This window comes from Pseudophryne corroboree, chromosome 2, assembly GCF_028390025.1.
Source record: "Pseudophryne corroboree isolate aPseCor3 chromosome 2, aPseCor3.hap2, whole genome shotgun sequence".
Taxonomy (NCBI): Eukaryota; Metazoa; Chordata; class Amphibia; order Anura; family Myobatrachidae; genus Pseudophryne; species Pseudophryne corroboree.
This window is the reverse complement of record NC_086445.1, coordinates 126,948,995-126,973,320: the sequence shown is the minus strand read 5'-3', so window position 1 is coordinate 126,973,320 and position 24,326 is coordinate 126,948,995. Positions and strand designations below refer to the sequence as shown.

At 43.6% G+C, this 24,326-nt stretch overlaps 1 protein-coding gene across 1 annotated transcript in view; it reads left to right on the top strand.

The window, feature by feature from the left end:
- The window catches only part of ATP8A2 (ATPase phospholipid transporting 8A2), a 1,320,460-nt gene that overhangs the window by 359,075 nt on the left and 937,059 nt on the right, over window positions 1-24,326 (top strand). The window contains exons 5-9 of the mRNA XM_063951698.1: window positions 9,895-9,940; window positions 12,094-12,134; window positions 14,497-14,570; window positions 17,853-17,922; window positions 21,111-21,238. Coding sequence (XP_063807768.1) covers window positions 9,895-9,940; window positions 12,094-12,134; window positions 14,497-14,570; window positions 17,853-17,922; window positions 21,111-21,238 — 359 coding nt within the window. The remainder of the gene's footprint in view (window positions 1-9,894; window positions 9,941-12,093; window positions 12,135-14,496; window positions 14,571-17,852; window positions 17,923-21,110; window positions 21,239-24,326) is intronic.

Here is a 24,326-nt window from a genome sequence, read left to right as displayed (position 1 = left end):
GTACATTTGCACTGATGCGCTTTGTTAATAAATAATGTTCATATTGTACTTACTGTTATCTGGCATTTGGCCCCCAGGTCTAGCTTTTGCAAGTTCTATTTTGTTCCTGAGTCAATAATTGCCTTTAAATGGGACACCAATTATCACCCCGCCACCCGGGAATGCTATTGTTTGGGAAGAATTAGTGGCATTTATGATAACAGTTCGTTTATACCACAGCTGCAGGTAGATAATCTGTTAATTAGATTTCTCATTTGCCAGAAGGGTTCGCGATCCGCGCTCATGATGTTCATTTGTGTCTCAATAGGAAGAAGCACTTATATGGCACTAATTTGTAAATCATTTTACTTCTGTCAATCACTGAGCTGCAGATTGTAGCCCATTTATTCAGTGTGCTTAGCAGATGACTCTGTATGAAAATATAATATAGATGTGACTGTTATGATTCCAGTACTCCTGACCGGAGGAGATCTTATGACAATGGCCAGAGTACTGGAAGGGAATGCTGGTTACGGGAGCAGGAAAGACTAGTTGCCCCTGGCGCCCTAACTCTATTGTCTCACCCGTGCTATCGGAAATCCCTTGCGAGACTATGGTTTCTTGAGCCCCTGGCAGCCACGTTTGAAAGGCGGATTATGTCTGCCCAACACCGGTGCCCCCCGGTCTTAGTGAGAGACAAAGGGAAATCCGAGGCAGGATGATGACAAGAGGACCTCTGACTACAACAGGCCAAGGGCAACAAGCTAACTAACCAAACTTGAAGTATGCGCGGAAAAACCGCCAGATAAAAGGACAACCAAAATCCACTAGTCCATTACTCCTACCCAGCACCGCTGGATACCAGAGTGGATCTGTGGGAGCGGAATCCTCCGCAAAAGCTCCGAAACACAAATAATAAATAATAAGTAATAAAGCGGCCAAGCCGCAACACACGGCTACGCCGCGACTCACGAACACCACTGGATGTTTAACGGTGCTCAGTCAGGACTCTAGGAACAGATGACGACTTCCGAGTGCAGGACAACTGAGGACAGGAACGACCGGATACAGCAGGACTGGAAACACTCTCAGCAAACAGATACAGCATGCAGGAAGCTATTACCGGCGTCTGTGTGAGGCACTGCAAGAGCATATAAACCGAAGCCCTCCAATCAACTGCTGCCATTGCCGATTGCATGAATGCCGTGCAGCTGCCTTGCTGCACGGCCAGGAAACAGGTGCCCTTACTAATTTAAATGGACCCAGCAACGGGGAACGCGGTCCGCCAGTGGCGTCCCCGTTGCTAGGGTCCGTGCGGCTCCGTGCGCCCGGCGTCTAGCGTTGCCAGGGAGCCGGCGGCTGTACGCGCACGGCGTCCCTGGTTACTAGGCGCCGGGCCGCACCGACGAGCGGACCCCGGCGCCTAACAGTACCCCCCCCTTGAGGAGGGGTCAAGGAACCCCTAAAGCCATGTTTCCGAGGAAATTCCCGAAAGAATGCCCTCTTGAGCCTTTGGGCATGGAGATCCTTATCCAGGACCCAAGACCTTTCCTCTGGACCATAGCCTCTCCAGTGCACCAGAAAATAAAGCCGACCCCGGGACAATTTGGAATCGAGAACCTTCTCCACCAAGAACTCCTGTTGTCCCTGTACATCTACTGGTGATTTCCCCTGAGAGATCTTCCGAGGAAATCTACTGGAAGAAACGTATGGTTTCAACAGGGAGCAATGGAACGTATTTCCGATCCGGAGAGCTCTTGGTAAACGTAACCGGAAAGCAACTGGGTTGATTTTTTTAATAATATGAAATGGTCCATTAAATTTGGGGCCCAATCTAGCTGAGGTTTGTCGAAGTCTAATGTTACGAGTCGACAACCATACCCTGTCTCCCACCTTAAAAGTGCAAGGACGTCGGAGCCTGTCCGAAAAAATTTTCTCTCGAAATGCCGCTTTTCTGAGGGCAAGATGCACTTTTTTCCAAATGACTCTGAGATGAGAGGTTAAGGTTAGCGAGGAAACAGAAGAATGTTGAAAAAAAGAATTAGCTCTGGGGTGAAAACCAAAAACTGAAAAGAATGGAGACACATTAGTGGAGGAATGACAAGAATTATTGTAAGCAAACTCCGCCAAAGGAAGAAACTCGGACCAATCATTCTGGAGTTTGGCTGAGTACAAACGCAAATACTGTTTTAATGATTGATTAACTCGCTCGGTCTGCCCGTTGGATTGGGGATGGTAACCGGATGTTAAAGACAATTTCATCTTTAATGAGGCACAAAAGGACTTCCAGAATTGTGCAATGAATTGTGGACCCCGATCAGAAACAATATCAGTGGGCAACCCATGAAGTCTGAAAACATGGCGGAGAAACAAAACAACCAATCCCTGGGCAGAAGGCAGTCGGGGAAGAGCAATGAAATGAGCCATCTTGCTAAAACGGTCCACTACCACCCATATGACTCGGAATCCGGCTGACAGAGGGAGGTCTACCACAAAATCCATGGAAATGTGAGACCATGGCCTGAGAGGAACATTTAAGGGCATAAGTTGCCCGATAGGCAAGGAACGGGGAACCTTATGCTGTGCACAGACCTGACAAGAAAAAACAAACTCCTTAATGTCTTTAGAAAGACCAGGCCACCATACTGAGCGGGAGACTAATTCCAAAGTCTTAGAAATCCCCGGATGCCCGGCAACTTTGCTATCATGAAATTCAGTCAAAACAGTAGCTCTCAAAAACTCAGGGACGTAAAGACGACCAGCAGGAGTATTTCCAGGAGCTTGATGTTGAAACTGCTTTAACTGGGTAAATAAATCTTGTGTGAGGCCTGCCCAAATGACTGAAGACGGAAGTATGGGAGTAACAGGACTGTTATTATGAACTGGAAGAAAACTGCGTGACAGGGCATCCGCCTTGGTATTCTTGGAACCTGGCCTAAAGGTGATAATAAACTTGAAACGAGTAAAAAATAAAGCCCAACGAGCCTGCCGGGCATTCAGCCGCTGTGCTGATTCGATGTACTGAAGATTTTTGTGGTCAGTCAATACTGAAATGGTATGTGTTGCTCCCTCAAGCCAATGTCTCCACTCCTCGAAAGCCCATTTAATAGCCAGTAACTCCCGGTTACCAACATCGTAGTTGGATTCAGCGGATGAGAATTTCCTGGACATGAAGGCACAAGGATGTAGTTCCAGAGACTCCGGATCCTTTTGAGATAGGATAGCCCCCACTCCAACCTCCGAGGCATCAACCTCAACAATGAAGGGCAATTCTGGGTTGGGATGTCTGAGGACTGGAGCTGAGACAAAAGCTTGTTTCAAGGCCTGAAAGGATAACTCAGCTTCACGTGACCAGTTGGTAGGATCCGCTCCCTTCTTAGTCAGTGCCACCATGGGAGCAACCAGGTCGGAAAAAGAATGAATAAATCTTCTATAATAATTCGCAAACCCTAAAAAGCGCTGAATTGCTTTTAAGTTGGTGGGTTGCGCCCAACTAAGGATGGCTTGGAGCTTCTTAGGTTCCATGTAGAATCCCCGAGGGGAAATAATGTACCCTAAAAAGGATACCTCCGTGACATGAAACTCACACTTCTCCAGCTTGGCATATAGATGATTTTCACGTAATTTTTGAAGAACCTGACACACCTGGGTAACATGTTGTTCAATTGAGTCAGAATAGATCAGGATGTCGTCTAAGTAAACGACCACGAATCTTCCTAGAAAGTCACGGAGCACATCGTTAATGAGATCCTGGAAAACTGCCGGAGCGTTAGACAAGCCGAACGGCATCACCAGATACTCGTAGTGACCCGACTGAGTACTGAAAGCCGTCTTCCACTCATCTCCAGACTTGATTTGGATGACGTTATATGCTCCCCTCAGGTCAATTTTAGAAAAAATCACAGCCGAACGCAGCTGATCAAAGAGGACAGAAATCAGCGGCAGAGGATACGTATTTTTAACTGAGATCTTATTCAGGGCTCTAAAGTCAATGCAAGGTCTGAGTGATCCATCTTTTTTCTCCACAAAGAAGAAGCCTGCACTTAAAGGGGATTTAGATGGCCTGATAAATCCTTTCCCTAGACTCTCCTTAACATACTCATTCATGGCCGCAGTTTCTGGCCCGGATAAAGCATATAACCTTCCCTTTGGCAATGTGGCACCGGGAATTAGCTCAATAGCACAATCATAAGGCCGGTGGGGAGGCAGAATGTCCGCATTGCCCTTGGAAAACACATCAACAAAGTCCTGGTATTCCACGGGAATGAGTTCGGGAATGGCAGCAGCTATTCTAACGGGAAACGTAATACATTCCTTATTACAGATGGTACCCCATTGTGAAATCTCCCCCGACTGCCAATCAATGGTGGGATTATGAAAGGCCAGCCAAGGGTGACCCAGAACCACTGGAACTGCTGGGCAATGGGTAAGGAAGAACTCGATCTTTTCGGAATGAAGAGCTCCTACCGTAAGTAGTACAGGAGGTGTACAGAGGGAAATAACCCCATTGGACAAGGGACTCCCATCTAAACCATGCATGGTGATACACCTACCCAAGGCTAACTGAGGAATACCTAAGGCCTTGGCCCAAGTTAAGTCCATAAAGTTCCCTGCAGCTCCACTGTCGACAAAAGCCGACACCGAAGAACTGAGGCTGCCAGAGGAAACTTTAGCTGGGACTAAAAGGGAGTTATTCGAGGAGATAAGCTGCAGACCAAAGTGAACCCCCTCACAATTCACTTGGTCGAGGCGTTTCCCGACTTGTTCGGACAATTACGGGCAAAATGTCCCTTACCCCCACAGTACAAACAAAGACCAGAGTTTTGCCTTCTGGCTCTTTCTTCTGGAGACAGTCGGGAGAAACCCATCTGCATGGGCTCCTCTACGTCCTCAGGAATGGAAAATACACATGGAGTAGTCCTGACTGGTGCTCTTTTTTCAGCCCTCCGCTCTCTGAGACGTCGATCAATCTTAATAGAAAGCTCCATGAGTTTATCGAGTGTCTCAGGAGCGGGATACTGAAGGAGACTGTCTTTTATAGACTCAGATAAGCCGAGGCGAAACTGACTGCGCAGGGCTGGGTCATTCCAGCCACAGTCGTTCGACCAACGGCGAAACTCTGTACAATAAACCTCTGCAGGATTTCTACCCTGTCTGAGAGCGCGTAACTGACTCTCAGCGGATGCCTCTCTATCAGGGTCATCATACAAAAGCCCTAAAGACCCCAAAAAAGCGTCGACTGACAACAATGCCGGATCCTCTGCTTTTAAACCAAATGCCCAGGTCTGAGGATCCCCCTGGAGCAAAGAAATAATGATTCCTACCCGCTGAGATTCAGTACCTGAGGAGATCGGTCTTAAACGAAAATAAAGTTTACAGGATTCTTTAAAATTAAAAAACTCCTTCCTATCACCAGAAAAACGGTCAGGCAAGTGCATTTTTGGTTCAGGGACTACCCTCGGGGAAGTTCGTAAAAGATCTTCCTGCGACTTCACCCGCAGGGAAAGATCCTGAACCATCTGAGTAAGTTCTTGAATCTGGCTGACTAGGAGCTGACCAGGATTTGGCCCTAAACCTGTGGGATTCATGAGGCCGATAACTCTTAAAAAACTGAATAAGGAAAAAATCAAACCCTGTTTAATTTTAAGTTTTGGTTTGGGCCGGTAATAATGTTATGATTCCAGTACTCCTGACCGGAGGAGATCTTATGACAATGGCCAGAGTACTGGAAGGGAATGCTGGTTACGGGAGTTGGAAAGACTAGTTGCCCCTGGCGCCCTAACTCTATTGTCTCACCCGTGCTATCGGAAATCCCTTGCGAGACTATGGTTTCTTGAGCCCCTGGCAGCCACGTTTGAAAGGCGGATTATGTCTGCCCAACTCCGGTGCCCCCCGGTCTTAGTGAGAGACAAAGGGAAATCCGAGGCAGGATGATGACAAGAGGACCTCTGACTACAACAGGCCAAGGGCAACAAGCTAACTAACCAAACTTGAAGTATGCGCGGAAAAACCGCCAGATAAAAGGACAACCAAAATCCACTAGTCCATTACTCCTACCCAGCACCGCTGGATACCAGAGTGGATCTGTGGGAGCGGAATCCTCCGCAAAAGCTCCGAAACACAAATAATAAATAATAAGTAATAAAGCGGCCAAGCCGCAACACACGGCTACGCCGCGACTCACGAACACCACTGGATGTTTAACGGTGCTCAGTCAGGACTCTAGGAACAGATGACGACTTCCGAGTGCAGGACAACTGAGGACAGGAACGACCGGATACAGCAGGACTGGAAACACTCTCAGCAAACAGATACAGCATGCAGGAAGCTATTACCGGCGTCTGTGTGAGGCACTGCAAGAGCATATAAACCGAAGCCCTCCAATCAACTGCTGCCATTGCCGATTGCATGAATGCCGTGCAGCTGCCTTGCTGCACGGCCAGGAAACAGGTGCCCTTACTAATTTAAATGGACCCAGCAACGGGGAACGCGGTCCGCCAGTGGCGTCCCCGTTGCTAGGGTCCGTGCGGCTCCGTGCGCCCGGCGTCTAGCGTTGCCAGGGAGCCGGCGGCTGTACGCGCACGGCGTCCCTGGTTGCTAGGCGCCGGGCCGCACCGACGAGCGGACCCCGGCGCCTAACAGTGACAGTATGTACACTTTTGTAGTGATCATTCAGAACAGCACTACCCTCAGTATAATATATATATATATATATATATATATATATATATATATACATATATATATATATATATATATATTTAACAAAAGTCCTGTACTCGCATCAATTATTCGAGGGTGGGTGCTATCCCAACAGAACGAAGTCCGCTGAATATATTGGTATCCACGAAGGTGGCGGGCGCACTCTCACTAATACACAAATTCTTCAATGAATGTCAATTATTCTTTATTGTAGCCTCATGCAATCGACGTTTCGATCCTTCCACAGGATCTTTTTCAAGAAAGGCAATACGATATCATTTATTTCGATATATGCAATCATTAGACAATGCCTATAAGGAATACAAAAATAAGAAAAGACTCAGCCTCCCAGGCCCCATAAACAATGGCAGAAAATCTATATAAACAGGGTATCAATACCCCATTCTTATAGTAACTATGATATGAAATTTGTGATTAGTGAAAGATTTTTTAATTTTTAAACACCATCAACCAAAGTGACACTTATCACCAAGAATATCAGAGAAACCACCTCAGTCCCTTTAGTAAAGTACACCGATCTACTGGTGCGTGCCTAGTTCTACCAATTAGCCCACTCATGTGGAAGGTGTAATCAAAGAGTCTAAGTCACTGAAATTCACTTACTCATGGGCTTAAAGGCGGCAGTATCCAAATCCTGAGGACTACCAGCAACATATGTGGTCCCATAGCGACTAAATGTATAATGAGAGACTGTTAGACAACCCAAAGACTCTGTGTTTTCACAAACAAAGACATGCTATTCAAACTGGCTATTACCTATATGGATCACAATCCTAGTATGCTGTGTCCTGGGTTAACTGATGTTCCTTATGGCTGATCAGTCCAACCTATTTGGAACGATGTTTTGCAATTCAAAGAGTGTGTAAATCTCACAAGTGGACACAAATTACACAAGAAGGGTGCTTACCAGATGTCAGAGACAGCCATGTGTTCCCAGGAAACATGCTGTAGACATCCATGCCCCGGAAGTATATATACACCCTCGGACCGGAAGTAGGTCAATTCAGCAAAAAACGCCTCAATCTAATATATAATTCTCAGTGTACACTGGCTCCCAGCGCTAGCCGTCCATCCACACCCCAGGGTTGCAAAAGCCACAATACATACATACACATACATACATACATACATACATACATACATACATACATACAGCATCTCTAACATTATGGCTGGCAATCTGGAAGTAGAAAATTTTTCATAGAGGGAGATTCAGTTAAGGCTGGGTACACACTTGCCGATACACTGGGGCAGATGTATTAAGCCTGGAGAAGTGATAAAGCAGTGATAAGTGCAAGTTGATAACGCACCAGACAATCAGCTCCTAACTGTCATTTTTCAAATTCATAATGATTGGCTGGTGCGTTATCACCTTGCACTTATCACTGCTTTATCACTTCTTTATCCCTTCTCCGGGTTAATACATATGTCCCCTTGTCCGTTGCCGATGATCGATATATCAGCTTGGCCATCGACTTGTGCGCACAGCCGATATTTCCGTTAGCGACATTCACAGACCTATCACGTCATCTGTTCAGCATAGTAAATGCCGATAATTCTTGCAGATATATCGGTACACCAGCCTGTGTGTATGGGCGACACACTGACCAAACCATATGCCGGCCACAGGGAACATTAGCAGAGCCTCAGGGGGATGATTGGGGCTCATCAGTGTAGGAGATTTGTTTCTTCCTATAGAAATAGCATCTATGAAACAGCTGGAAGGGTTTGGGAGATCAATAAGAACATATTGGGATAAATTTACTAAGATGGGAGTTCTATTTAAGATGGGATGTTGCCCATAGCAACCAATCAGATTCCAGGTTTTATATTGTAGAAGGTGCTAGATAAATGAGAAGTAGAATCTGATTGGTTGCTATGGGCAACAACCCATCTTAAATAGAATTCCCATCTTAGTAAATTTACCCCATTGTCTGTTGTAGAAGTTACTACTTAGACCGCGAATTAGAGGGCAGAACATTAAAGCATTCAGCAGTCCTATTACAGAATCCAACTTACACCTATTAAAATAAGGATACAATGTTTCTCTGATTTATTCCGAGCGATTCACTAGTGCAAGCGGCAAGTCCAGTATTGCAGCAGTTGTGGATGTCCTACGTTTTGTGATGGCAACAGGTTGCTGTTGTGTACATGGAAACAAGTAGTGTTATACCCCTTTTACACTGCTGCAATAGCCTGGGTTATTGCTGGGTCTACCCGTGTCGTGGCTCAGTGTAAAAGGGTCCTTGAAAGTGACCCGAGACTCGGACCCTGGTAGCTACCAGGGTCAGACCAGGGTAAGGGTGCACTGTAAAGGCACAACCCGGTTATGGTTGAAAGTTGCTGTGAATGCAGATGTCCACCTCAAAGGAATGTCTGTGAGTGACATACAGGGCAGACAAAGGTTCAGTGTATATGGGGCTGACAAGGGAATAAATAGGGTCCAAGGTGCAGTGTAAACGGGGTCTGACCTGGGTTGGTATTGTGTCCAGAAACCTGGGTTGGACATGGGTTTTTGGTGGAAAAGGGATATTAGTAGAGTTCCCTACTTGTGATAGCATTAAATGGGATCTCTTATACAGAAGCCTGACAGGGGACATAGTGAAATGTAAGCTGGTATATTTTATGCTGGGTACCCCAAGTTACTGAGAAGCAGGAGCCAGTGAGATTCTGGTGTGATCGTCATTTTATTTAAAGCAGAAATTAGTTTAAAAGTAAAAACCAGGTTGGTTTTGCCTTTTAAACTAATTGCCACTTTAAATATAGTGACTGTCCTCCGTTCAGGGCTATTATATTTGACCCAGAGCATTACTGATCATACACTCTATATACCTGTATACAGAAAACTTTATCTTAAATGTTTCTTTTGCCATATTTGTAAGCTGATGCCACATTGCCGGCTCTGAAGTCTGAATAACCATGAAAATCGTCTCTTGTATAGTTAATTTGGGTATAATCTCTTCATTTTGTATTGGCTCCTGCCAAGTTCTCATCAGAAACATGGGTTTGGCAGATATACAAACCAAATACAAAGCCTTCATTTTGAGAATAGTTTCCTTTTAAAGAAAACCATATAAAAGTGATTTTATTTGTATTTGATCTTTTACCGTTGTTCAAAGCTTGCATACACTATGATTTATTTATAGTAGAACTCGTTTTTTGCTCTGATTACTGGTCTTTGTTTCTCTACAGAAAAGACACAAGGCAGACAATACTGTTAATAAAAAGAAAACAATAGGTGAGTAATTAGATGTGTTCTACTGGTTAAAGTGAAAGCATTGAACCATAGTAAGCACTTTATGGCAATGCTTCCCAAACTTTTTGAATCACGGCTCCATAGAGTATCAGCATTCTTTTCACGGCAACCCTAAGCCAAAAGTTTCTTATTGGCACATTTAGAAGAAATTGTTTAATAAAGTAAATTGTGCTTACCTGTCATATTGCGTTTCAGCTTTCTAGTGGTGGACAGGGCTGCGCTTCTGCTTATCCACATATTTTATAATTGGCAGCCACCAGCATTGGTTTTGCTTATCATTTTGACCATACATAATTTGTTTTGGTCCTGGACCACCAACCCAAGGCACCCCTGCAAGTTTCCCACGGCACTCACTTTGGGAACCACTGCTTTATGTACATTATGGGAGAAGGAATGATGTAATAATTAATATCTTAAGTTAATTTGCTGTTTTCACACAGGTTTTCTCCTACACTCATGTACACAGTATCTTCCATTGGTTTAAGTCAATAGACGTCTCTTCTTCTTGTCCCAGCTATCAGTCAGCCTTCACTTAAAGTATCTACAGAACTTGTGGGGCTTCGCTCTTTTGATAAACTGATGTAGTGTGTTACTGATTTTATTTTATTTATATTACATCTATCTATATGAATTATCAAATGCAAAATGTCTGAGCGTTTTAAATGAATAAGGCAACAAATATAAAATAAGAAACCTTTTTACATAACTGATTCCATTTTAGCTTGAACTTAGCAGTGATCAGCAAGGGCGTAGCTACCATAGGTACAGGCAGTGCAGCTGCTATGGGGCCCAGAGCTGAGAGGGGCCAACCTTCCCTGTCAAAGTTACATGTGTTCTATACATTTTTCGCCATTGAGTGGTATGTAGGGGTCCTTTCAAACTTCTTCCTTGGGTCCTGCAATGTATCTAGATATTCCCCTGGACCTGCTCATTGTAGTGTGGTATAAAATGAACTGGAGAGGAACAATATGAACGGGGAGCACTCCAGTATATATCATAATGTGAATTGGGGATACTGTGCGGCATAATGTGTACTGGCAGCTCTGAAATGTGACATAGGATGAACGTAAGCACTACTACGATTCATAAAAGTAACTCGGGCACTACTATGGGGCATAACATTAAATAAGCCTCTACTGTGGTTCAGAAAATGAACTAGGGCACTATTATAGGGCATAAAATTAAGAACTGCTGCAGAGAAGTGTCTCTCTAGAAGCACTGGGATGGGGGCCCCTTCAAAATGTTGCTATGGGGCCCACAAAGTTCTGCCTACGCCCTTGGAGATCAGAATCTAATTTTCTGGCTGGGGCTCCACAATCTAACCATGTTTATATAGGATACCATAAAGGCTAAAGTCAACGGTAATAAACTCGATCGGGAAGCCTCATTTTAGAGTCTTTTTTTATTTTATTTTTAAACAATTTCTGTAAAACACATCTGTCTTCAAATTATATATATTGTATAGTATATCCCTGATACCAGTTCTGTTACAGTCCCTGCAGCTTATATTCAGTTAGCTTTGGCCGTATCATCTGCAACTGTTCCTGTGCAACCTGGTTTTACCCGGTGTGTTAGCTCAGTGTCCTTTGCATTAGTAGACATAGGCAATACCATGGCGTGAGAAGCCTTCGCTACCTGGAGTAGAAGACCTGGTGGCATCTCATCACCGGTAAGCAAGGATGGTATACAGTCTCCATATCGACAATGGCAATGTCAACAGTTATGTCATCATAATGAATGGTGACACTTGGAAAATATTGACATGGACAGAATGTCAACATATGAAATGTCGATATTGTTGACTGCATTGTCAAATATCTAAGTTTCAAGCTCGGAAAGCCAAAAGTTTTGAGATCCCTCTTGTCCCTCCGGCTCTTGTAGTCCACATTCACATGCACACCGCCAGCCCACAACTCTGTAATGTAATCTTCCGCGGCATTGGTAAGTGCCTGAACGGTAGGGGAAGCAGCCAATCAGTCCTGGTATGACTACAGTGATGCCGCCAAAGATAAGTAGGCTCCTCAGGACATAATATTACAATCTGAACAATGACTTTTGGATGTGTATATTTATTCTCATGAAATTTGCAAACTAGATGCAATATAATATTTTATATTTATGTTTTTTTTCTGCAGTCTTGAGAGGAGGCACGTGGCAGAATATGATCTGGAAAGAGGTACATACAACAGTTTTGCTGTGGGCACTAGATAGGAACAAGTTATTAACAAGGGTTGGATATATTACTTAGACAAAATGTAGATATTCAAAACATTGACACCATAACGCTGACAGATACAATGTTTAGACAACTAAAATATCGTCATAGACTGTATGTCGACAGTTAATATGCATACAGTCAAAATGTTGACTGGGACATAATGTAGACATTCAGGATATAGACAGTTTGAGATGTCAACAAGGGCAAAATGTTGACAGTCATAGTATAAACATGGTCAGAACTTAGGGCCTAATTCAGACCTGATCGCTGCTGTGCGCTTTTGCACAGTAGCCGATCAGGTCTGAACTGCAATTGCGCCGGCGCCGCATACCAGACAGCCGATGGCCATCTCATCCCAGCGATCGCTTCTGCCTGATTGACAGGCAGAGGTGATCGCTGGGCAGGAAGGGGCGGGCCAGCGGCGTTTGGCTGCCGTTTTGGGGGTGCAGTCAGTGCAACACAGGCGTGCCCGACTGTGCGTAGGGGCGGGCCGCGGCGGCTGCGTGACGTCACACGCAGCCGCTGCGACACGGACAACGGCGGGTTTCTCCCTGCCAGCGTGCAGGAGCTGCGCTGGTAGGGAGCTACTCATCAAGTACAAAAGCATCACCGCTGTGCGATGCTTTTGTACTTGGGGGAGGGGGGGGGGGTAAGTAGGGCCAGACATGTGGTGCAGATTAGCCCTGTGCTGGGCGTCCCCCCGCATGTCTGAGTAACTGATCGTAGCCGTGCAAAATTTTGCACGGCTACGGTCAGGTCTGAATTAGGCCCTTAGACATGGTCAACATGCAGACTCATCAAAATATAGACATGGTTATATTGTTGACATCTAAAATTGAAGCAGATCAATATATAGAAATGTCAAAATGTCAACATTATTATTCATAGGCTTTTCTACCATGGGTACAACGTGTGCAGTGCCCCTGGGTCCAGGGGGGGCCCACACTGCACAAACTGTACCCATGTTGTTTTTTATTTATCTTTCCGGAGTCCCGCAACAGGTGCTGCAGCCGCTGCAGCGCTGCAAAAATCACTTCCAAAATGTCTTCCACACATGCGCAGTAGGAAATTTGTCTCCGGACCATGCCGGGTGCCATGTTCCTGAAGACCTGCACATGCACAGTAGACTCTGGCACAGTGTCGGAGCCCAACGGCGCAGTGGAGAGGAGGGGGCCCACCTGGAGTCTTCACATGGGCCCCCTCCTCTCTTAAAATGCCCCTGTCTCTATTATGAATGTCGACTTTTGACAAGTCTATATTTTAATATGGTCACAGTGTCCACATTTATAATTTAGACGTCTAAGGGACAGATTCAATTGCAGGCAAAAAATCTAGCAGCCACAGGTCTTTGGTATTCAATTAGGGGAATGAAAATGGGACTCTGATTTTTATAGAAATTACTGCATCTTTTTTCTTGCACCTCCAGAGCAAGTCTGATTTTTCCTAAAATTGTTACTTTTAGGAAAAATTACAGGGACTTAGAGACCCTGGCGGCGCCCCTCCTGAGGACTAATTAAGCATTTGGAAGTTTCCAATTATATTAATAGCTATGTAATTACTCAACTTCCAAAGCGGTGTCTTCTCCAGTGGCGGGATCTGGACTCCTGCAGGAGCATTGAGTATGTAGCGTGTGTGTGAGTGTAGTGTCTCCGAGTGTGCCAGTATGTGTAAGTGACTCCCCCCCCCCCCCCCCCTCCCACTAGAGCCGGCCACTGGTAGAACTACATCTCCCAGCAGACCCCTCCTGAGTCAGAAAATGAAGGAGAGACCACCAGGAGAGGTGAATATACTTTAATTAAAAAAAATTTTTTTTACCCGCCAAAGGGTTTTCAGCGCTGAAAACCCTGCAAATTTTTTTTTATTGGATACCACAGGCATCAGGGGTGCGCATACACGCAGTAATCCAAAATTGGGTGCAAGCTCGGTAACCCTCACTCCCAATTAAATTTCCCCCTATATAGTGAATGTTGACATTTTAACCATGGTAAAATGTAGCCTTGTTAAAATATTGTCTAAATTTTGGGTCTCGACATTTCGACCATATAAAAATGTTGACATTACAGTGAAAGTACCAGCCAATCGGCTCATAACTGCCATCTTACAGGCTGTGTTTGATAAAAGAATGTCCCTTATTGGCTGGTACTTTATCTCTCTTTATCACTTTCCAAGGCTTAATACATCTGTCCCTAAATATTTCTTGAATTTGAAAGTCTGTGCTTTATGATATTCTTGGAAGGACTATTGGTGTGAGTGATTATGGACAGACACTGTGTACTCTCTTTCTTTCCTGTATGCTGCTTCGCTGCCCCTGAACTGACAGGTGGCGGTAGGAGACCTTGTGAAGGTGACCAATGGGCAGCATCTACCAGCTGATATGATCATTTTATCCTCCAGGTCAGGTGATATGTGATTGGGTGTTGCTGTTCTCCTCTCCGTTGAGTTGGTTCAGATTTATTTTTGCATTGTAATGATCTTTAGATACTAATTGTCATGTAACCTAATTGATGTCACCCAACTGATGACTCCTAGTAGTGTTAGATTAACACCTTCCTTCAGGGACATAAAAAGGGCTTGGGCACTTCATATATCCTCAAACATGTCCCATAGACACCTTACTTGTGTGTTACTACCTGAAAAGTATAAAGTTAATGCCTGTATACGTCCATCCTGTCCATCTTTCTGTGATTATATCTTGTATAGAAAAGGATGATGTGTATCTGTTAAATTGTAATAATACATTTTTTTTCTAAGTACTACTTTGGAAGAACATTCCGTAGTAACTGAGCTCTTAGGGCGCACTCACTCCTATCCGTTGTTAATGTTCTTTTCAGCTAGTAACATCTGAAAAACCTTATTAAAGTAGTATGAATGGATGGTTATGGGCTCATTTCCACGGGTGTGGATCATTAGATCGACAGTGTCTAGGTCGACCACTATAGGTCAACAGTCACTAGGTCGACAGGGTTAGAAGGTCGACACAAGTTTCTTTATGTTTTTTTGGTGTCGTTTTCTTCGTAGAGTGACCGGGAACCCCAATTAGTGCACCGTGTCCCCTCGCATGGCTCGCTTTGCTCGCCATGCTTAGGGCAAGGGCAGATTACCGTTCCAATCGTAGTCCACGTGGATCGTTAAGTGTGAAAAAGTTAAAAAAATAATTTTTTTAAAAAAACCTCATGTTGACCTTTTGACCTGTCGACCTAGAACATGTCGACCTTCTGACCCTGTCGACCTAGTGACTGTCGACCTATAGTGGTCGACCTAAACATTGTCGACCTAGACCGGATCCCCATTTCCACTGTTGCAATCTAAAATCTTAAGTGTATTTAAAACGTTAGACTGCAGGACAACGTGTTTCTCCAGCGTTGATGCCCCCCACCAGTGCAAAAGATTTTAAGTGATTAAAGTACATGGAAATCTCAATTCAATCTGCATCAGGAAATCTGCATTAGTCGTTATTCTTTTCCCAGTGTGTGAACAAGCAGCTGCGGTTTCCTTTCCCTGTCCTTTGTTATCAGTTGTCCACTCCTTGGAAAGCTTACACACTGACTATCCCAGTTTCATAATATGATGATTTGCAAATATGTTTTTCTCTGTTGCTTTCTTGTAAGTTGTTTTAGCCTAGTCTTGCCTATCTCCGTTCTGTTTTGGTCATATGGAACCAGGTTGGTTCTGGCTTTCTGTAAAATTGGGCGTTTTGAGGTGGCAACAATGCAAGCACGCTGACTTATGGGAGTGCTATGAGTCTGTACTGTATGTAAATCTTCGTTCTCTTCTGAGTCATGTGTATGGGGAAGGGAAGCCTGTTACAGACTGATCCATTGCACCTAGTGTGGGGCTGGTGTCAGTGTCTATACTAATCGTGCTGGTTGGTGTAAAACCAATGTGCGTCATTGCTTTCTGCTTGCAGTGGTAGGAGCCCTCCGTATTAGCTCTATGGATTCTGACATTAGCAAATGAAGCCTCCGTGGCTACCCACATATACAGCCACGTTACCTGCGACTCGGGTTCAGGCCTTCTTGCATGATGTCGCCCTGCTGTCTGTCCTCTGATACATGTAACAGTGATTTACCAATCATCTTATTTTATTGTAACTGAGTTTAATATGGAGTTCCCCCTTGTTATATAAAGAATCCAAGGGAGGTTTTAAGGCCGTTTTACATGTAGGTAATGTGCATATGGGACAAGAGTTGGGGGAAACTTTCTTGACATTTCCCCAAACCCAAAAATGAAATGTAATCCCGAGAAAATTCTCTAATTTATGAAATTGGCTGTTAAACATGAGGGGGGGTCACATAAATGTTAGTTTATATTAAAAAGAAAAATATAATAAAGGAATACAAAGTATTTACTGTCGTATCCTTTTTACTATCATTAACCACTAATAGTGATAATGCAAAAATAAATGTTGGTTCCTTGGAAAGACTTTGCATGCTGAGTGTGTGGTGTGTTTCTGTTTTATCTGCGTAGATTTAGGGTGTGTTGGATATACTGTAGTAGCTCAAACTAGTACACCCATGATATTCCTACTGCCATTACTACAGGTTACTCCTACTGTATTAATGTCAGCCAAGGTGTGATTAGTAACTGGCCTCACTAATTGAGTAACGTCAGCTACGCAAACTGCTGAACATAACTACAAATATAATGAAACATATGTATTCTTTGCAATTAAATACATTGTAGGGATCAACTGTATTTTATTTTAAATCCACATCTTTAAAAACATTCAAACTTTAATTTCTGATGCTTGTAAACTGGATCCACTGACTAGTACTGGTCAGTGTGCTGTTCCTGCAAAGATGCCCTAACTCAGTGTTTTGAGTTACTGAAGTACAAATATGATAGCTGCAAAGCTACAAAGTATTAACACTCTCACAATTCAATCTCATACATAGGTAGTAAACTCTTACTAAATACAGGTTGAGTATCCCTTATCCAAATATTCTGAAATACGGAATATTCTGAAATACGGAATTTTTTGAGTGAGACTGAGATAGTGAAACTTTTGTTTTCTGATGGCTCAGTGTACACAAACTTTGTTTAATACACAACGTTATTAAAAATATTGTATTAAATGATCTTCAGGCTGTGTGTATAAGGTGTAAATGAAACATAAATGCATTTTGTGCCTAGACTTGGGTCCAATCGCCATGATATCTCTTTATGGTATGCAATTATTCCAAAATACGGAAAAATCCGATATCCAAAATACCTCTGGTCCCAAGCATTTTGGATATGGGATACTCAACCTGTATTTAAAATTGCTGGTATATACATGTGAATATCTTTTAGCAACCATGTGTTGTGGCATTATCTTTCAGCTACAAGCATAGGTTGCAGCTTAATAAAACCAAATGTACTCTGATGCCACTTTGGCCACCTGTTTACGTTATTGCTTGGGTGCCCATTACCATGCATTCCCTTTACCCATCTGACACCTACACATGTACTACAAAGCATTTTGAGTATCTGACATTGTGTGAAGGCCTGTGCTGTTTGATCTGTTACGGTGAAGGTAAAATTGCAAAGACAGACCAAACCCATAGCCACTGGTCACTGGCACCCGCTTCCCAGTGCCATTCCTTCAGAGGAGCATGGACTTTGGAAGGCAGTAATAGTTTTTCTCCTCTTGTGTAGTTTTTGATTTTCAACTAAACCTTTTTGTTCTTTCTACAGTGAGCCGCAGGCAATGTGTTACATCGAAACATCCAATCTTGATGGAGAAACAAACTTAAAAATTCGCCAGGTAGAAGTTTTTAATATATATTTTTTACGAATTTACCATTGGATGGTAAGTCCTCACGGACATGGCCCTTTTCCTTCTTTATCTCCTCCCAGTTCTATCCCCGTCACCAATGTGCCTTCATTCTCCTTCTCCTGACTCCCACCAATGACTTTCAACCTGTCTGCTGGGTACAGGTTTATTATTATTATTATTATTAGTTATTTATATGGTACCACAAGGTTTCCACAGCGCCATACAAAGTATTACCCCTTTTCCACTAGCTCAAAAAACACGGGTAAATGCACGGGGGCGCGCATTTACCCGTGTTTTTTGCAAGTGGAAAAGGGTAAACCCGGATCAAGTGACCCGTGAATCCTACCCGGCTATTTACCTGGGTAGGACACGGGACTGATCCGGGTAGGGTTGTAGTGTAAACGGGAGCCGCGTCGATGCGACACGGCTCCCATTTACACTGTATGGAAGGGCAGCGCTGGGAGATCATGTGATCTCCCTGCGCCGCCCCTGCCGCGTCACTAGAAGCGTCACCAACCCGGCATATGCCGGGTTGTGACTGCTGATGGGAAAGGGGCCGAGCACGGGTCGCAGCAGGGGGCAGCTCCCGTGTCAGGCTCCCGGCTGCGACCCGTGCTCGTAAGTGGAAAAGGGGTATTAGTAAGCATCAACAGTGCACACAAAACAAGAGGACAAAAATACAAACTACTTACATTGCAACATTGCAGAACATGGGATACAAACTATATAATTATTGTTTCATATGCAGTCACAGTACCCACAGAGCTGCCTGTTAAGCCTAAAGGTTTGGTCTTGGTGTGAGCAGGGGAGGAGCACAGAGGGAAGAGAGCCCTGCCCATGAGAGCTCACAGTCTAGTGGGGAGAGACAGACAGGTGACACAGGGCCGAGACAGGGAGGAGCATGGAGTTAGAATGAAAGCTGGAAGGCATTAGTAAAGAAGTGGGTTTAGAGAGCTCGTTTGAAGCTTTGGAGAGAAGTGTAGAGTCTAATTGGGAGAGGGAGAGAGATTCAGTGGTAGAGACCAACATGGGCAAAATATTGAAGGTAGGAGTGGACAGAGATAATTAGTTGGGAGGAGAGGTGGCAGTCATTGGCAGGGGGCAGCTGGGAGTATGAAGGGAGATAAAGGGGAGTGGATTTGGTGAGGGCTGTGGGATCCGGTCTGAAGATAGACAGTGTCTAGGTCGACAATGTTTAGGTCGACCACTTTAGGTCGACAGTCACTAGGTCGACAGGGTCAGAAGGTCGACAGGGTCAGAAGGTCGACATGTTCTAGGTCGACAGGTCAAAAAGTCGACATGGTTTTTCAAATTTTTGTTTTAATTTTTTTTTACTTTTTCATAACGATCCACGTGGACTACGATTGGAACGGTAATCTGTGCCGAGCGAAGCGTCAGCGGAGCGAGGCACCTTGCCCGAAGCATGGCGAGCCATGCAAGGGGACACGGTGCACTAATTGGGGTTCCTGGTCACTCTACGAAGAAAACGACACCAAAAAAACATAAAAAACTCATGTCGACCTTTTGACCTGTCGACCTAGAACATGTCAACCTTCTGACCATGTCGACCTTCTGACCCTGTCGACCTAGTGACTGTCGACCTATAGTGGTCGACCTAAACATTGTCGACCTAGACACTGTCGATCTAATGATCCACACCCGAGGGCTGTATAGGTGGGTGTGAGGAGTTTAAATTCAGTTTAAATTGTTTTCTCAAGGGAAAGGGAAGCAGAAGGTGTTTGGGGAGTGTTAGTATATAACCTATTACATCCCCCACCGCCCATGTGATTTATAATGTGACTAATTTTTCTAGCACTAGTGAGTTCACCCATCCATCCCTTCACTCTTTACTCCATCCCTATTTATATTTGTGTGTTTCAACCCAGCCGGTGGAAAAACATAGACGTAAATGTGTAGGCGCAATATTAACTGCTAGTGTTTCTTTTATTCTTGTTGTGAAAACGTACCTTAAATTTGGGGATACAGGCCATACATATTATCATTATAGTGTAGTATTATTATTATTATTATTATAGATATTATTGTAAAGCATTGAAAAGCCCATGATTTTAATCTCTCCCTAATTCTTGCATCATAAAACAAGCCCGTTGTCAGCCTCTATAATCAATACACAAATCCGGCTACATGAGTACATACAATGTAATTTTCCTGCATTCTGACAAACAATAAACCTGACAAATATATCTTGTGTCCCCTCCGGGAATATAGGATTTCACATCCAGTGTGGGAGCGAGTTGAGAGCAGACTCTATCTTTCATCATGATTCATTGCAGAACGCTCTGCCAATTTTTAAGAAAATTATAACAACATCTACATATCTGCCTGTAATAACGCGATAAATTAACTGAGCAGAGGGGAGTTGTATATAATGAGCATAAACATTGGCATTTATTATATTTCACAATGACTAATGGCGAGGTTAAAATGAGCAGCACCCAGCACATATTCATTGTGGATGTGGAATTGTTTCTCGTAGGACCTACATGACATTACCAGTGAGTTGGTCATATACCAGCAACTGAGCCTAAGTAGGGTCAGTGACACAAATCGGGAGGTGGCAGAATGAAGGCTGATATGTCACATTAGTCTTCATGTTCCAGAATTATTTTAATGAATGTGTATTCGAGTCATGTGGCTCCTCGATGTCCTTATAATACCTAATACACAAGGCAATATCTCGCTTAGATAAGTGTAAGCCTACCCTCTTCTACATCTAAAGTGACTTAAGGATAAGTAATATAATAACCACTGCACTATACAGTATATAGTACACTATAGAATTTTTTTTTAAGTGAACAGACTATGTGGCGATTTTAAACCCGCAATTAAGACCACCAATTGATACATTTCACCAGAAGTGTAAACGTGGCAGTCTTTGATGTTCCATTTCATTGTCCACTGACCATTGTTCCAAATGATAGCAGGAAACTTATATTGCTCTATTGTCTTCTCTGTGCATCAACTGGGCCACTATTACTAATCAGAGAGAACTAGATCCTATACTGCTGGAGATGGTAGTAAACATGCAATATGACCTCACCATGCATTCTGATCTCTTTACTCCGTATAGTCACGTCTGCCATAATGGTTTATGCTTTAATGTTCTGCCACAATCACAGCTTTGGTTTGTTTTGTTTTTGTTATTTTATCATTAGGGTTTGCCAGCAACCTCAAATCTTCAAACCCATGAGGATTTGGTCAAAATGAATGGAAGAATTGAGTGTGAAGGACCCAATAGGCATCTGTATGATTTTACTGGAAACCTGTACTTGGAGGGTAACAGGTCAGTTGTGGCTTTTGCCTGCTCAATAGCTTGCTGCAAACATGCATGAATCGCCAGCTCTGCCGCTGTCATATATCGGTTGCCATCTGCTCTACTGATGATAGATCAGCCAGTTCCCTAATGGAGAGCACAATGCTTCTAAATTAAAATTCTTTCAAAATGTCTAATGTAAATATAAAGGGATAAATATATAGAATAATCCTGTTTCAAGACTAAAATAGCTTCTGTGATTGTGCTGTCCAGACAAGAATAAAACATAAAAACAAAGGTTTTTTTTTTCCATGCACCCTAAGGGCTATTAGTAACAAGACCTGTACACTATATGATAATAAAAAATTTAGAGAACTTGGTTACATATATTTTGCAAAAAATATGATAAGCCTTCAGGCTGTCCGTCAATAATTAATACAGTTCCACTATCTGCGTTTTCTTCCCCAGAATCCAGTAATCCCCCCCCCCCCCCCCCGCAATGGTTCGCCTTTAGATTATTGTTACAGATGCGCTCTCATACATCTAGCCTCAATACCCCATGCCTGATGTGAGTGAACCGCCAGGTCCAGTGCAGCTCTGCTAACGTTGTGTGTCATTTTATAAAAAAAAGTGTCTTAGTCCAGTGGCAAACGCAGGATTTGCATGGGGGGGTTTCCAGAACTGGGTGGAGCCAATCACGGGGGTGGGGACTGAGGTGACCCAGTATATGCTGGGTCCGTAAAACTAGTGTGTGTGTATGTATGTATGTGTATATATATATATATATCTACACATATATATATATACCGTGTGTGTGTATATATATATATATACACACACACACACACACACACACACACACACACACACACACACACACACACACACACATATACATAGCATATTAAACATGCATACATATATATATATATATATATATATATATACACACATACAGTACACGTATATATACACGTATATATATCATATGTGTGTGTGTGTTTATATGTATGTACATGCATGTGTATATATGTATGCACATGGATATATATGTACTGTAATTAAAATAAACTTTTATTGCACTTACAAGCGCCACCAGGAAGACATCAGGCTGCAGAGGATGCTAGACAGCCATTAATAATACTCATGCAGCTAAAAAAGCTGGAGGGGGGTTTCTGGGTGCTCGGAAACCCCCCCTGGGTGCGCCACTGTAGTCGCAATGTGACTAGGACGTGCGACTTTACTGATTAATGTGATATGACACTTGTATATTGTGTGTGACAGAGTCTGTATACTGGGGGTAATTCCAAGTTGATCACAGCAGGAAATTTTTTAGCAGTTGGGCAAAACCATGTGCACTGCAGGGGAGGCAGATATAACATTTGAGAGAGAGTTAGATTTGGGTGGGTTATTTTGTTTCTGTGCAGGGTAAATACTGGCTGCTTTATTTTTACACTGCAATTTAGATTTCAGTTTGAATACACCCCACCCAAATTTAACTCTCTCTGCACATGTTATATCTGCCCCCCCCCCCCCTGCAGTGCAAATGGTTTTGCCCAATTGCTAACAAAATTGCTGCTGCGATCAACTCAGAATTAGGCCCACGGAGCAGAACAGAACTTGGAAAAAAGCTGTGCCACTTGTAGCACTTCATATACAGACTCAGAGGCTCAGTTGCACACAGATATACAAGTGTTATATATCAAATTAATTAACACATTTTGATCGTGCGTCTTAGTCGCATTTGATTGCGACTAAGATGCATTTTCGGGAAATTACAAGCAAATATTGTAAAATCATGTGATATGCTTCTCTGCATGTTGCAAGACATTATTAGTACCAGTCACATCCCATGAGGCTCCAACGGAACCTTGAGCTTAAATGTTATGTTTATAGCTAACCCAAAGGATAACATAAAGCTGTATGTGGCATATTCTCCTGTGCACGTATTGGACTGATTCAGATTTGGACACAGCTGTCTATTGGCGATCTTCCTTCTGCAAATACCACTAGAGACGCTCACTGTCGCCGTCCGTAGGTGCTGAAATACCAATTAGTGCTTCTATAGACGCACCATCTTTTGCACCATCGAAACATGCACCACCCTATTGCCGGTGCAGTTTCTCCGTCCAAGTTTGGCCTCCTGTGTGAGCAGCTGAGCCTTTCTATAAGCAACAGCTTTCATCAACACTCCCCATAACACGTGCATAAGACGGACCATCTCTCTTGTAGGGGTGTCAGAGTGGGGATTGGGGCATTCCGAACGGGGGCCGGGACTGTTTTCAGGGCGGTTGCGTGACATCACACATGCTGGGCGGCCTTGCCCTGTGCTGGATGGCCCCCAGCATGTGAAGAGATGAATACAGATCTGGCTATGTATGCATCTCATTTCTATATGGTTTTCTCTTGGTATATTGTTCTGCTGGAATCAACTTTTGCTTGATTCCAAGGTTCATAGAAGAAAAAAGGACAATAAAGAAAATAGTGTATGTCAAATGTGGTACACCTCTAGTGCATGAGGTCCAAATACATCAACAGTGACTATGTCCTACACCTGGTTCACTAGATAATGGGGTGGCATACCGGTACCGTACTACTCACACAGCAATATGGTGGAGTCCACTCATAAAGGTTTCTTTTACTAAGAATTATCACTGTCTGACCACACCAGATATATAGGATGACATCCAAAGGGGGACATAAGGCAAATAGGCGTACCCAACTCACCGTTCCACGGTACATATAAAGAATAAAAATATGAACCCTGTAATCCAGATGGAGCTTGAAAGTTCTAAGAAAAATCCGAAAAGATACCTTTATGCAAGTCCATATACGTTTAGAACTGTGAGTTGGGTATGCCCATTCGCCTTAATACGCCACGCAACGGGAGATGCCTGGCGTTAGTGAGCTGAGAGGTCCCGTGCAACTCCGTTAGCACCAGGTGTCTATTTTTTTTCTTTCCGTTTTTGGCCTAAAATTCGCCATGTGAATAAATAGGACGCATAAGCAGACTCTGCTGATTAAAAAGATATGCTGCATGCCTATATTCTCTGTGCGTCTGCAGCTCTATGTGTATATGAAATGCTATGTTTCCTAGAAAACACTGTAACATAACATT